General features: G+C 38.0%; 1 protein-coding gene across 1 annotated transcript in view; it reads left to right on the plus strand.

Moving 5' to 3' along the window:
• The window catches only part of SLCO1A2 (solute carrier organic anion transporter family member 1A2), a 57,112-nt gene that overhangs the window by 18,857 nt on the left and 23,698 nt on the right, over positions 1–14,557 (plus strand). The window contains exons 4-7 of the mRNA XM_033222708.1: positions 700–832; positions 8,318–8,424; positions 10,758–10,904; positions 14,088–14,186. Of these exons, the coding sequence (XP_033078599.1) occupies positions 700–832; positions 8,318–8,424; positions 10,758–10,904; positions 14,088–14,186 (486 nt within the window). The remainder of the gene's footprint in view (positions 1–699; positions 833–8,317; positions 8,425–10,757; positions 10,905–14,087; positions 14,187–14,557) is intronic.

Here is a 14,557-nt window from a genome sequence, read left to right on the forward strand (position 1 = left end):
CCCCCATTAGTTTCTTTATTCTAAAGCTTCATCCTAAGACATGGGGATACATTTTTCATTGCTATTTTTATTCCTCAAATCCAGACTCACTGAAGACCCAGAAGAAGGGGAGGGGTCTACTAATTTTTACTTAACTACATTGTCTGATCTAGGGAAAGAAGTAGAAAAAAAAAAAATAGATCCTTGTCTTGGTCATGTTGACCAAAATGAAGGTATTTTTAAATAATGAGTTACAAAACACTCAGCTATCTAAATTTGACTTTTGCTTCTCTTTCCGGGCATAGGAGAACATGATAACGTTCTATGGAGTAGGCACTGAGAGAGAGGCCAGAGGTCACATGCAGGCTGACACCTTCTTTTGCACCTCATTTCCCAAGTCTAGATAGTCACAAATAGAGCCTTTCAAATTTCCTATAACCATTCTTTAGTCTCTTTCACTGGTTTCTCTTCTTCTCCTCTCTATAAACGTTGGTGTTTCAGAGATAGCTGTTTCTGTATCCACCTACATTGCAAAACAGAACCTTTCTTCGGGGCAGGGATTGTGTTATATTCGTTTATTATTTAATGCAACCCTAGCACAAATCCCAGTATTTAAGATAGTTGTTATGCAGTAAACACTAGAATGTAAATGATCGGGTGAGGCTGTTAATTAAGACTTTGTTCATACTTTTAAAAATGATTATTCTCAATTTTTCCTAGGAAATCTTTTGTTGATTATATTTGTGAGTTATTTTGGAACCAAACTGCATAGACCTATAATGATTGGCATTGGATGTGTGGTTATGGGCTTAGGCTGTTTCTTAAAATCACTACCTCATTTCCTCATGAACCAGTAAGTATTCCAGTCTGATAATTTTGGGTGGTCAAATTTCACTTGCAGGAAATGAAGTTCGCACTATCCTCTCAAGGAGCAAAGCTTTCCAACAGCATAGAGCACTGTAATGGGAAGGGGAAGATGCACATTCTGTTCCGTCTGTCTGTTTGGTGCTTTTGGCTGCCTCACTTCCACTTACGTAGTCAGTTTTGTCAATTTACACAATGGGGATTTGACACCTTTTCTTGTGGAGTTGAGTCTGGTGAAAAGATTCTCAGGACCAGCCAAAACTTGGGATTATTCCCTTCTCAGGACCATGTAAATACTTCTAATTATAAAGAGGTTCTGCTTAATTGCAGGTCACCAAGGGACAGACCAGTCTGAAGGTTGATTTTTCTTTTAATTTTTACCAAAGTAACTATGTACAAAGTCATAAAAATAGAAATGATACAAAAAGGCTTATATTGACAAAAAGTTCTCCCTTGTCACTTATTACTGCTTTCCAGAGGCAAGCACTTATAACTTTTAGCTGTTTCTTCTATTAGCTTCCAATTTCTTTCTTTCTTTTTTTTTTTTTTTCTGTTTTTCTGTTTTTATTATTTATTTATTTATTTATTTTGAGACAGAGTCTCTCTTGCTCTGTCACCCAGGCTGGAGTGCAGTGGCGCGATCTCGGGTCACTGCAACCTCCGCCTCCAGGGTTCAAGCAATTTTCCTACCTCAAGCCTCCCGAGTAGCTGGGACTACAGGTATGCGCCACCATGCCTGGCTAATTGTTTGTATTTTTAGTAGAGACGGGGATTTCACTGTGTTAGCCAGGAAGGTCTCAATCTCCTAACCTCGTGATCTGCCTGCCTCGGCGTCTGTTTTTATTTTTGTAGAGATAGTCTCGCTCACTCTGTCGCCCAGGCTGGAGTGCAGTGGCGCCATCTCCTGGCTCACTGCAACCTCCGCCTCCCGGGTTCAAGTGATTCTCCTGCCTCAGTCTCCCGAGTAGCTGGGATTATAGGTGTGTGCCACTACACTCAGTTACTTTTTGTATTTTTAGTAAAGATGGGGTTTCCCCAAATTGGCCAGGCTGGTCTGGAACTCCTGGGTTCAAGCAGTCTGCCCACCTCAGCCTCCCAAAATGAGGGATTACAGGCATGAGCCACCTGGCCCAGTCTTGCCTCTGTATTTCTAAGTAAATGTTATTCTATTAGTGTTGAATCCTGGCATACCCTGCTTTATTGCATTTCACTTTATTGCACTTTGCAGATACTGCATTTTTCACAAATGGAAGGTTTATGGCAACCCTATGTTGAAGATTAGAATCATTTTTCCAATAACGTGCTCACTTTGTGTCTGGGTCACATTTGATAATTCTTGCAATGTTTCAAACTTTTGCATTATTTTTGTATCTGTTATGGTGATCTGTGATTAGTGATCATTGATATTACTAATGTAATTGTTTTGATGTGCCACTAACTTATGCCCATTTAAGATGGTGATTTATTTATTTATTTATTTATTTTTTTTTTTAGAGCTACGGTGTCACCCAAAGTGGGGTGTAGTGATGTGATCTCACTCACTGTAGCTTCGACCTCCACAGGCTCAGGTGATCCTCTCACCTCAGCCTCTCGAGTGGCTGAAACTACAGGCACGTGCCACCATGCCTGGCTAATTTTTGTATTTTCTTTTTTTTGGTAGAGACAGGATTTTGCCATATTGCCCTGGCTGGTCCTGAACTCCTGGGTTCAAGCAATCCGCCTGCCTCAGACTCTCAAAATGTTGGGATTACAGGCGTGAGCCACTGTGCCAGTCTTAAGATGGTGAACGTTATCAATAAATGTTGCGTGTGTTCTGACTGCTCCACTGACCAGCCATTGCCCCATTTTTTGCCCTCTCCTTGGGCCCGCTTATTCTCCTAGATACAAAAATATTGATATTAGGCCAATTATTACAATAACTCTATTGTGGTCTCCAGGTGTTTTAGTGAAAGGAAGAGTTGCACATCTCTCACTTTAAATCAAAAGCTAGAAATGATTAAGCTCAGCGAGGAGGGCAAGTTGAAAGCCAAGAGAGGCCCAAAGTGAAGCCACTTGCACTAACTAGTTAACCAAGCTGTGAAAACAAAGAAAAAGTGCTATTTCAAGGAAGACACACATGATTAGAAAGTGAAACAGTCTTATTGCTGAGATGGAGAAAGTTTGAATAGTCTGAACAGAAGATTAAGCCAGCCACAGCATTCCCTTAATCCAAAAGAGCAAGGCTCTCTCTTCTATTCTACGAAAGTCAAGAGAGATTAGGAAGCTGCAGAAGAAAATTTTTAAGCTAACAGAGGTGGGTTCATGAGGTTTAAGGAAAGATCTTAGCTGTCTTCATAACATAAAAGTGCAAGGTGAAGCAGCAAGTGCTGATGGAGAAGCTGCAGCAAGTTATTCAGAAGATCTAGCTAAGTTAATTGATGAACGTGGCTACACTAAATAACAGATTTGCAATGTGGATGAAACAACTTCCTTCTTCCTTCTTCTCCTCCTCCTCTTCTTCTTTCTCCTTCTCCTCCTCTTCTTCTTCTCCTTCTCCTTCTCCTTCTTCTTCGTCTCATGCTGTTGCTCAGGCTGGAGTGCAGTGGCATGATCTCAACTCACTGAAACCTTTGCCTCCTGGGTTCAAGCGATTCTCCTGCCTCAGCCTCCCAAGTAGCTGGGATTACAGGCACCTACGACCACACCTGGCTAATTTTTGCATTTTTTATAGTGATGGGATTTCACCATGTTGGCCAGGCTGGTCTCAAACTCCTGACTTCAGGTGATCTGCCTGCCTCGGCCTCACAAAGTGGAAACAGCCTTCTTTTGAAAGAAGATGCCACCTCGGACTTTCAGAGATAGGGAGGAGAAGTCTTTTCAAAATATTACTGCTGATTGACAATCTAGAAGCTCTGATGGAGATATACATGGACATGAATGTTGTTTTCATGCCTGCTAACACAACAGCCATTCTGTGGCCCATGAATCAGGAGTAATTTGGACTTTCAAGTCTTACTATTTAATACGCACAGTTTGTAAGGATATTGCTGTTATAAGTAGTGATTCTTCTGATGGATCGAAGTAACATAAATTGAAAACTTTCTTGAAAGAATTCACTATTCCACATTCCAATAGGAACAGGAGAGGAGGGCAAAATCTCAGCATTAACAGGAATTTTGAAAAGTTGGCTCAAAGCCTCTTGGATAACCCTGAGGGGTTCAAGATTTTAGTGAAGGAAATCACAAGACTTTAGTGGAGAAAGTCACTGCAGATGTGGTGGAAAGAGCAAAAGAACTAGAATTTAAAATGGAAACTGAAGATGTGACTTAATTGCTTCAATCTCATAATAAAACTTGAATAAATGAAGATTTTTTGTTTATGGACAAGCAAATAATGTGGTTTCCTGTGATGGAATCTACTACTGAGCAAGATGCTGTGAACACTGTTGAAATGACAGCTAATGTTTTAGAACATTACACAAAGTTAGGTGATAAAGCAGCAGTAGGGCTTGTAAGGACTGACTCCAGTTTTGGAAGAAGTTCTACTGTGGATACAATGCTATCAAACAGCATTATGCGCAGCTAGGCGTGGTGGCTCACGCCTGTAATCCCAGCACTTTGGGAGGCCGAGGCGGGCAGACCACGAGGTGAGGAGGTTAAGACAATCCTGGCTAACATGGTGAAACCCCATCTCCACTAAAAATACAAAAAAATTAGCTGGGCGTGGTGGCGCGCACCTGTAGTCCCAGCTACTCGGGAGGCTGAAGCACAAGAATGGTATGAACCTGGGGTGAACCCAGGAGGCGGAGCTTGTAGTGAGCCGAGATCCTGCCGCTGCACTCCAGCCTGGGTCACAGAGGGAGACTCCGTCTCAAAAACACACAAACAACAACAACAAAACAGCATTATGTGCTACAGAAAAAATTTTTGTGAAAGGAAGAGTCAGTTGACACAGGACACTTAATCATTGTCTTGTTTTAAGAAATTTCCACAGCCCCGCCAACCTGCAGTAGCCACTGCCCTGATCAGCCAGCAGTCATCAACATGGAGGCTAAAGCCTCTACCAGCAAAGTGATTATGACTCGCTGAAGGCTCAGATGATTGTTAGCATCTTTTAGCAATAAAGCATTTTAAATTAATGTGTGTACATTGTGTTTCAGACATAATGCTATTACACACTTAATAGGCTACAATATAGTGCAAACATAACTTTTATATGCATTAGAAAATTTAAAAATTCATGTGGTATTCACTTTATTGTGGCAATCTGGAACCAAATGTGCAATGTCTCTGAGGTATGCCTATACATTAGTATTACACAATATGTATTGAATTCCTACCATAAAATCATTTTTACTATTTACATTTGTATAATTATGTAAATCTTTTTTACCATTGAACCATGCGCTTTTCATTCTTTACTTATATGACTTTTTATTTTCCCTAGATTTAATAATTACCTCATTTTATCATATGGTTAGCTTTCTTTATATTGTTCACTGATTCATCACCAAATTCTCCACTGGTAGGGCAAATGTCTCCTCAATATTCTTATCCCATATCATAGCGTTTGATTTTTGTCTTGGAGATTCCTCACATACCACTTTCAATTCTCCATCTGCAATCTGAACTTGGAATTCTCTAGGCCTGCTGCATTGCTGTTTCCGTGGAATTTTCCCTCATTATTATCCTTGAGACTTTGCTTTTTAGCTGTTTCATACATTCAGTTATTCATTTTCTGGATGTCGTGTCTCCTGCTTTTCCTCTTTCCTCTTCACTTGTTTTTGTGAAGAAAATAATCTAATAGCTTTCCAAGGAAGTGTACAAGGGAAGTATAAAATATAAGACTTTGTACATCTGAAAATATTCCTATTTTACTCCCACATTTGATTGTTACTTTGGCTAGGATAAAATTCTAGATTGGAAATATTTTCCCTAGGGATTTTGAAGACATTTTCCCAATGTTTTCCAGCTCTACCTAACACTTGTAATCAACACTTGACACAGGAAACCTGTAATCAAGTGTTATTACTCAGAATCCTATGCCATTCTAATCTCTGTGATCAGCTTTCTTTCAATGGAAACTATTGGAATTTTCTTTTAAGCTCCAAGTCCAACATTCATGATAATTGTGTTGGTATAAATCTGTCTCCTCCATTGTGCCAGGAGCCTTCAATCTGGGCATTTGGAAAAGTTACTTTTGTTATTTCTTTGATAATATCTCCCCTTTACATTCTCTCATAACACTGTTTTCTCTTCCTAGATCTTCTGTTACTTGAATATTGGACATTCTGTATTAACTTTATGTTTTCTCATCTTTTATCCCTAATTTTTTGTCCTCTTGTCTTGTTACTTTCTGGGAGATTTAATTTTATTTTCCATGTCTTTGAATGACTTTCTAGCTTATGCTACCACATTTCTAATTTTCAACAGCTCTTGTTCTTTGAATGTCCCTTTTTAAGGAACATCTTATTTTTCTTTCAAGAATGTATTATCTCTTTCCATCTAAATTTTGTTCATCTTTCTTCTTGGTCTCTGGCTCCTCCAAGTGTACCGTTTTTTTATTTGTTTGTAGCTGTCTTCACTGTTACAGACTTCTTTCATATATCTGGTGGTCCTTTTTATCTATTCACACTTAAGAGGGAGGAACAGCAACAACAAGAAGCCAGCTGGAAGTTCTGTATACATGTGTAGGACTTGGTTAAAGGAGGACTTCTTTGTAGAGTCATTGAGCAGGGACTGGCTGTTTTGCAGATGGCTCAGAATTGCACATAACCTGTTATCCTAGACGGGGATTCTTCAGTCTGTTGCTTGGGAGGTAGAAGCTTAGCTACCAGCCAAATGCAAGTGGGAATCTCACTGTTTAATATGTAGATATGTAGATTTTTTTAACTTAATACCCCCAATTTTTTTGCATTGCCTTTCTATGTTCAATGTGCCTCTCCAGACTCTGGAGTCAATGGACATTTTCAGTTGGAGTGGCAGGGAATGTCTCTGGGAGTTTAATGTTTCTTAAACACACTTTAAACCAAAGTGTTTGCACTCTTCTGTGTTTTGGACCATACTCACTTTTGCATTTAAGTATCTTGCCTGAATGTTCCTGGGCTTTGCAGCATTGCTCTCTTGCAGGCACTTACAGTTGCACTTCTCATATCTTCTATTTCAATGACCACTCAGGTACCTGCTTTTCCATTTTCAAAATTATGTTGAGCTCTCTTTTATTGTAAAATTCCCTACTTTTTTTTCCCTTGTGGAATTATGCCTTTTTCTATTCTGTTTGAAAATCTGTTTACTGTCATTTTGCTGATGCTTTGGGAATGAATAGACTTTGAGTTATTGGATTTTTAGTGGATAAATTAACAAAATATATTTTCTCTTTTAAAGTATTTTTGAAGGGATTAGAGTTTCTAAGCAGAGTCTTTCCTTTTCTTTTATTTCTTAGCCTACCCAAAACAATGTTAAGTACCATTCAGCTACTATTTACATTTCTTTCTACCACCTGCCAAAGGTGTTATTTCCTTGCGGTTGTCATGTCTCATAGGATTAAAGCCTTTGTCTATAGTTCACAGTCAAACTCTTTGGGCATCACTGAGCAATTGTTGTAAGGGGAAGGTACTTTGAGACTTATTATACCCTATAGCACAGAAATTAAGACTATCAGTGGCATTCAAGCATAACACTCTAGCTTTTGTGCAATTCAGAAGGGCAAGTTTTCTTCTGGCTACCTTATCTGATAGAAACACAGAAAACAATCCAGCATTATTTCTAACAGAGACTTCATTGAATATACTTTTTTCTTTTTTTCCATTCTTGCAGCATGTAATTTACTTTCCGAGGAAAAGCATGTGGATCTTGTGGTAATTTGCTTAAATTAAATGGTCATAGTTTATTAGTCCATTTGTTCTTATGAGAAGAGAAAAAGTCATTACATTATGTGTCATGGTGATTGAGATTCTCTTAAGGCCTCTCATTATGATGGACAAATATTTTGTTTTTCTTAGAGGTTTATGAAACGCATGGAGGAATTATTGTAGGATTTCTCAGAAACTGGAGGTTTTGCTGCTTCGGAGCAAACTTTAGAGAATGCCAAGTTGAAGACTTGTTTTGTTGTGTTATTCCTTCCAAAGCATTTATCTTCTTAATTATACATTATTAAATCTCACATTTTTTAAAGTTTGTGTTCCTTATCTCATAATAATTATTTCCAGGAAATGATAACCTAAAAATCAAAGAAGGTTTATGTTTGATAATCTAAAGGTAGATCATCCACAGGCAGATTATTGAAAGCTAAGTGTAAAAAGATTGTACATTTACAGAAAGTGGCAAGTTTTTTGATGATATTAACTTGTAATAACTTGGATGCCAAAGATGAAAAGACATTTTTGCTGGATTTGAATGTTGTATTGTATAGGAAGCAGAAGGTAACAATCTGTACATTGCCCACATTGTCCTCATTACTTCCTTAAAATAAATATATTTTCCCTGTGTTTATACAGATATGAATATGAATCTACAGTTTCAGTTTCAGGCAACTTGTCCTCAAACAGTTTCTTGTGTATGGAAAATGGAACCCAGATTTTAAGACCAACGCAGGATCCATCAGGTTGTCTACTTCATTGTATTGATTTTTGTTCAGCGAACTTATAACTGAACACTTTCTGCTGAGGGGCCTGAATGAGATATTGCTTGAGTTAGATAATTAAACAAAGATATATTCTCTCTCCAGGAACTTCCAAAGGAGTTACAATGGGGAATAAGAATAGCTAATAATAAAGAATGTTATTTTTCTTATATTTGAATGTATTTATTAAGAGTTCCTTGTTGATTTATTAACATGGTTATTTAACAATCAGTCAGAGGGCCAGGTGCATTTACTCCCAAAGTAATCCCAGCACTTTGGGAGACTGAGATGAATGGATCACCTGAGGTCAGAAGTTCGAGACCAGTCTGGCCAACATGGTGAAACCTCACTCTATTAAAAAATACAAAAATTAGCCAGGCATGCTAGTGGGCACCTATAATCCCAGCTACTCAGGAGGCCGAGGCAGGAGAATCACCTGAACCCAGGAGGCGGAGGATGCAGTGATCCAAGATTGCGCCATTGCACTCCAGCCTGGGCAACAGAGTGAGACTTTCCTCCAAAAAAAAAAAAAAGAGTCAAAGACATCTATTCAAGGATTACTGTCAAGTTCATTCCACAGAGGAAAATGTCTTAGAAGGACGGATTTATGCTGATGATTTGGTGTATATGATTATGTAAATAGGAACTAGAGACAGAAACAAAGTTCAAGAGATTTGTGTTCTATCACTGATCTTTAATAGCAGGAAAAACAGGCAAGTACACTATAGTTCTGAATTACTCTATTTCCTTTCTATCGACTTAGGAACTTGTCTTTCTGCTCTTTTTTTTTTTTTTTTCTCTACTGGAGATAGTGCTTTAAAATTCTACACAATAGTAGTACTTCTTTCAGCTGCCCATAGCTCTAGGCACCAATGTATTGACTTCTGTCCCTTCTGTCCCTTCTGCTATGAGGCTTGTATAATCTTCTGGTTATACTTGGTCTGGAGATGACTCTGATGACTCAACATTTTTATGGGGACATTTTTATTCTGGATTCATGTTCATGGAAGTTGCGGTAGTCCACAAGGGTGGGAATTTCATGATCATCATTGAATCAGGAAACCAAAACAGTTTCAAAAAGTTGAAAAATATCTGTCTCAGAAGAAACCAAAGAACCCCCATGGGGGACACAATGGAAAACAGTGATATTAACAGTGGCCTGTGTTCTCTTCCTGAGCTGGCTATTGCCAAAGACTGACCCAGCTGCTAGTCGGCTTCATTGTGGATAGAGCAAAACCTTCCCATTCTGGCACATCTCCAGGAAGGTGGATTGATGCTTTCAATTTTGCCCTAGAATAGGCCTAGAGTTTGCCTGTGATCTGTAGACACAAATCACTTTGCGCATCACACAAAAAATCTGAATACCCAGAAATAGAGACTATTATTTTCTGACTGGAAATAACAGAGAGATAGTGCTCACAAGAAATTCCTGGACCCAGCTGTGGTCAGGACCTCACAGTCTCACCTGGCCAATTTACAGGAGGTGAAGAGTGCATTGACCTTCACTTGCCTGAAAACGGGACTCCACAGAGCTTCCTCCCAGCTTATCAGCTATTTTGGCCTAGAACATAGATGGCAAAGAGATTGACATAATTCTTCAGAGATCTCCCTATCTTTCTCACTTTCTATTCCCTTTGGTCTAGTCTTCGTTACTGTACTAAGTAGCTGTGGCTCCACGGATTGGGGTGGATTTCTGTATTGAAAGTTATTTGGTTGTTACAGTATACAACATGCTCTGTAGAGAACCTATGATGAATACCCAGTTAAATATTTTTAGTTTCTATGAAATAATTAGAGCTGTAGAGAATTCACGCTTTAGCGAACTTTTGTTTAAATCTTATAAATATAGTACCAATTCTAGAGAAAGATATTTTTGTGTTTTTGTCTCCCCAACGTTGGATAGGAATGGGGAAGCACTTGTAGCAGCTGAATGAGTTCGGGAGTTACTGAGAAACTGAATCTCTGTAGAGAATTTAAAAACCTTGATTTTTAATGTTTGCCAATTTCTGTGATGCAACACTGCTATGAAACTACCAATGAGGTGTCACTGAACACCTCGGGAGGTGTGCATATTCATCTCTCCCAACTCAGTAGGGACTGGCTCCAGCATATCACTTACACTTGTCCATACTCAAGTCCACTGTCAGAAAATGCATTAGGGGTGCCCCAAGAAGTCATTGCTGGAATAGTAATATAAATCATTGACAAGGGGCCATCGTCATATAACTGTGAAATGCCTACAGAAAACATAGAATTAATATTACTGACACTTTATAGTCAATGTGCTAACGTCATGTCTTTTTTCTTTAATGCAGAGTGTACAAAGGAAGTTAAATCATTAATGTGGGTGTACGTCTTGGTAGGCAATATTGTACGTGGAATGGGCGAAACTCCCATCCTGCCTTTGGGTATTTCCTATATAGAAGATTTTGCCAAATCTGAAAATTCTCCTTTATATATTGGTAAGTTTTGAAAATCTACCTTAGCTTCTTTTCAGAGCAATAAGTTCGTTGAGGTTAGAAATGAATTATACTTTGTAGTCTTAGTGATTTCCACAATGATGAGTAGAGTGTCTTGGCATAGTTGGCCTTTCATAAAAGTTTGTTGAATGGAGATGAGATATGCTAAATGACAATGAGCTACTTTGTTAATAAATCTACTTTTTACTATTGGAAATACCACAAATCTAGTGCTCCTGGAGGTGACCCTTTCATTTGCTTTGCACCACACTATATCCAATGTGTTAAGAGACTTACCAATGTTTTCTCTAAAATGTTCCATGAAACCTTTCTCACTATTTTCACTACCTCTGTTTTTGTTGAGGTTCTCATTACTTTGTCTGTAGGTTCTCTTTATTAATTATTTTCTCTTCAGTATTTTCTTTTCTCAGTTTTTAAGAAACGTTCCTGCAATATATTTTTTCTTAAGCATTATTTTAATCATGTCTTCTCTACTATATTTATGACACATATAAGCTCCTCATTTATTAAATCTGATCTCTCCACTTATTACTCACGGCTCTGCATGACATTCACTTACTTAGTTTCTATATAGTTTCTCTTCATCATGATCTCTCCATATAGTCAGGCTTCTTAATATTTTTCACAAATACATCTTCATCTTTTTGTTTATGTTTCTTGAAATTACCGTTTTAAAATCCATGTAGGTCACCTGGCACAATAGCCAACTTAAGACCCACTTTCTTGTGCTGCCTTCCAATCTCTGAAATATTCTTAATTTATTATGCATGACTTGCTTATATGTTTTGTTATTCTATCAATTGTTGGTCATAAACTCATTACGTTTAGTATAGGGACATTTTGCCATTAATGTATGTAGGCATATCTTTTAAAACTAGAAAAGTCAAAGAGGGTGAGAGAAGATGGAAATGATTTATACATAATCAAGATGGATGAAAATATTGAGGAATCATTAACCTAAATGACTTTTGACACATTTTGGCAACTCACTAATTTTGCAATAATCTTTTCCAGTGATTTTCTATTCAGTCCTTTTAACTTCCTTCACACACTTATATTAAAAGAATGCAAATACTCTCCTACAATAAATTAAAAAACACCTTGCTATGATGTCTATTTCTTTATTCAACAAATACTACGGTGTATTGTATATAAACATAGCTGTGATGATCTCTAATACATATTAAAATGAGGATGGTATGGTCCATGTAAGGTTAGTAAATAAAGAACTACATAATTATTAGTACTATATATATAGTGTGTGTATATATATGTATATACATATATAGTGTGTGTTCATGTGTGTATCCATAACCAAATAACTATAAATCAAATAGCTCTACACCAAGAAACAGTTCCATGTATGGCTCTGGAGTTTAGAAGAGAACACAAAAGCTAGGTTAAAAGTTGGAGAATCGACCAGGTGTGGTGACTCATGCCTGTAATCCCAGCACTTTGGGAGGCCAAGACAGACAAATCACCTGAGGTCAGGAGTTCAGGACCCACCTGATCAATATGATGAAACCCCGTCTCTACTAAAAATACAAAAATTAGCCGAGTGTGATGGCATGCGCCTATAATCCCAGCTACTCGGGAGGCTAAGGCGGGCAGATCATCTGAAGTCAGGAGTTTGAGACCAGCCTGTCCAATATGATAAAACCCCATCTCTACTAAAAATACAAAAATTAGCCAGGTGTGGTGGGTGCCTGTAATCCCAGCTACTCGGGAGACTGAGACAGGAGAATCACTTGAACCCGGGAGGTGGAGGTTGCAGTGAGCTGAGAGTGTGCCAGTGCACTCCAGCCTGAGCAACAAGAGCGAAACTCCGTCTCAAAAAAAAAAAAAAAAAAAAAATTCGAGAATGATCTATAGAGAGGTAATAAATGAAATCAAGAGGGAGAAATGAGGTTGCTGTGGAAGACCGTATATATACTGAGAGACATTAGGATAAAATACTGGGAAAGATTTCTACTTAGTAAATAGAATAGGAGAAAGGAAAATCAAAGAAGGAATAATCATAAGAACACAATGAAACAATACATGTCTAGTTTAATGAAAGTCTTAGGAAGAAATGTGAAAATAATCTAGAAATTATTGGCCAACAATGTCAAATAACCTAGAAAGCAAGGAAGATGAAGACCAAAAGAGAGCACTAAATTAGTGACAACGAGATCACTGGGGCTACCTGAGAGGATCTGGGGGAGAACGTAAAAGGATTTGAGTAAAGTGAGTGAGAGGTGAGGAAGTAGAGGCAGAGAGTATAGTGAAAGGAGAAAAAGCAGGGTGGATTTGAGATTTTGTAAAATCACTGGCTATGGGGAAATTGAACACACACAAGAGAGGGAGTGTTTGGTAGAGCAAAACCTTAGAGAAGATAGAAGGGGTTGGAACCAAGAAGTTAGGTGTGTATAGGGTGGGTTCTCTATAGAACCATGGAGAAGGCAGAGATAATAGGCAAAGCCAAATTTTGAAGTGAACAGGAAGAAAGTTGAAGAAGCTCGTGTCTGGATTTTCAGAGATCAGGGAGGGTTCAGCATAGGTTCTGAATTGTAGACAAGTGATGAGACAGCTGATGATGATATTTTAATAGATAAGAATTCAAATGAAGACAGAGAGGACTGTTGGACATGGAAAATAAAAATGTGGGAGAAAAGGAAGGAGAACATGATAAAATCAAAGAGTTGTGTATCATATAATAATAATGAGGACATAGCCAGAAGGAAGTTTCAAGTTGCAGATCTGAGAGAAACTTTTTTGAGGAATGTGCCATGAGAAATCCATTATAAGATGGTATTGCTTCAGAATTCCTCCCAAAACATGCCTGGGGGACGAATTAACAGGAGCTTGGTTATATCATGACCTAGTCGATGGCATGATCCCAGCTGGGACTGCCTGTGCTGCTACAGCAGATCTCTGCCTGTGACCCAACATGAAAGAGAATTTGGAGGCCAGGGAAAGTGGCTTTAAATTATGAGGTTTCTTTTTCAACATTTGCAGAAACAACTGTCACTTATATGTACATCAAGCTTAAATTTCATATAAATTGTGTATCTAGTCAAAAGTAACCAAGGCAAAAACATTCAATCTTCAGGCTTTTCATGGACCTAGAACCCTTTATGTGGGCATATAACTGTACTATAACCTTATACTTTTATTTATTTTTAGGGCTTATAGAAACAGGAGCTATTATTGGTCCTTTGATTGGACTTTTGTTGGCATCATTCTGTGCAAATGTTTATGTTGACACTGGATCTGTGAACACAGGTAATTCAATAAAATCTATTTGTACAGTGTCTAGAGTATACAAAGCTAGAGTATATGTCTAGAGTATGTATACAAATATACTCAGGTATATTATTACATATAGTCATGGCCTTACTTGACCTTCAATTTGATAAATGATCTCCACTTTAAAAGTGAGAAACTCTAGTGGAGGAATTTAAATAACTTTTCAAATATTCCAAACCAGAAAACAGTGGAGCAAAATAAAATGCTAATCTGACACAGAATCACATGCTCTTTCTACTGCACTTCAACTGTATTTCTTGGTTTTACAAAATTTAGGCATGTAGGTTTGAATTTATTTCAATTAAGCAATCATTCGTTGATGATGAGATAGAACTTGCAGCTGTTTA

The sequence above is a fragment of the Trachypithecus francoisi genome, unplaced genomic scaffold, assembly GCF_009764315.1.
Source record: "Trachypithecus francoisi isolate TF-2019V2 unplaced genomic scaffold, Tfra_2.0 Lachesis_group11, whole genome shotgun sequence".
Classification (NCBI taxonomy): Eukaryota; Metazoa; Chordata; class Mammalia; order Primates; family Cercopithecidae; genus Trachypithecus; species Trachypithecus francoisi.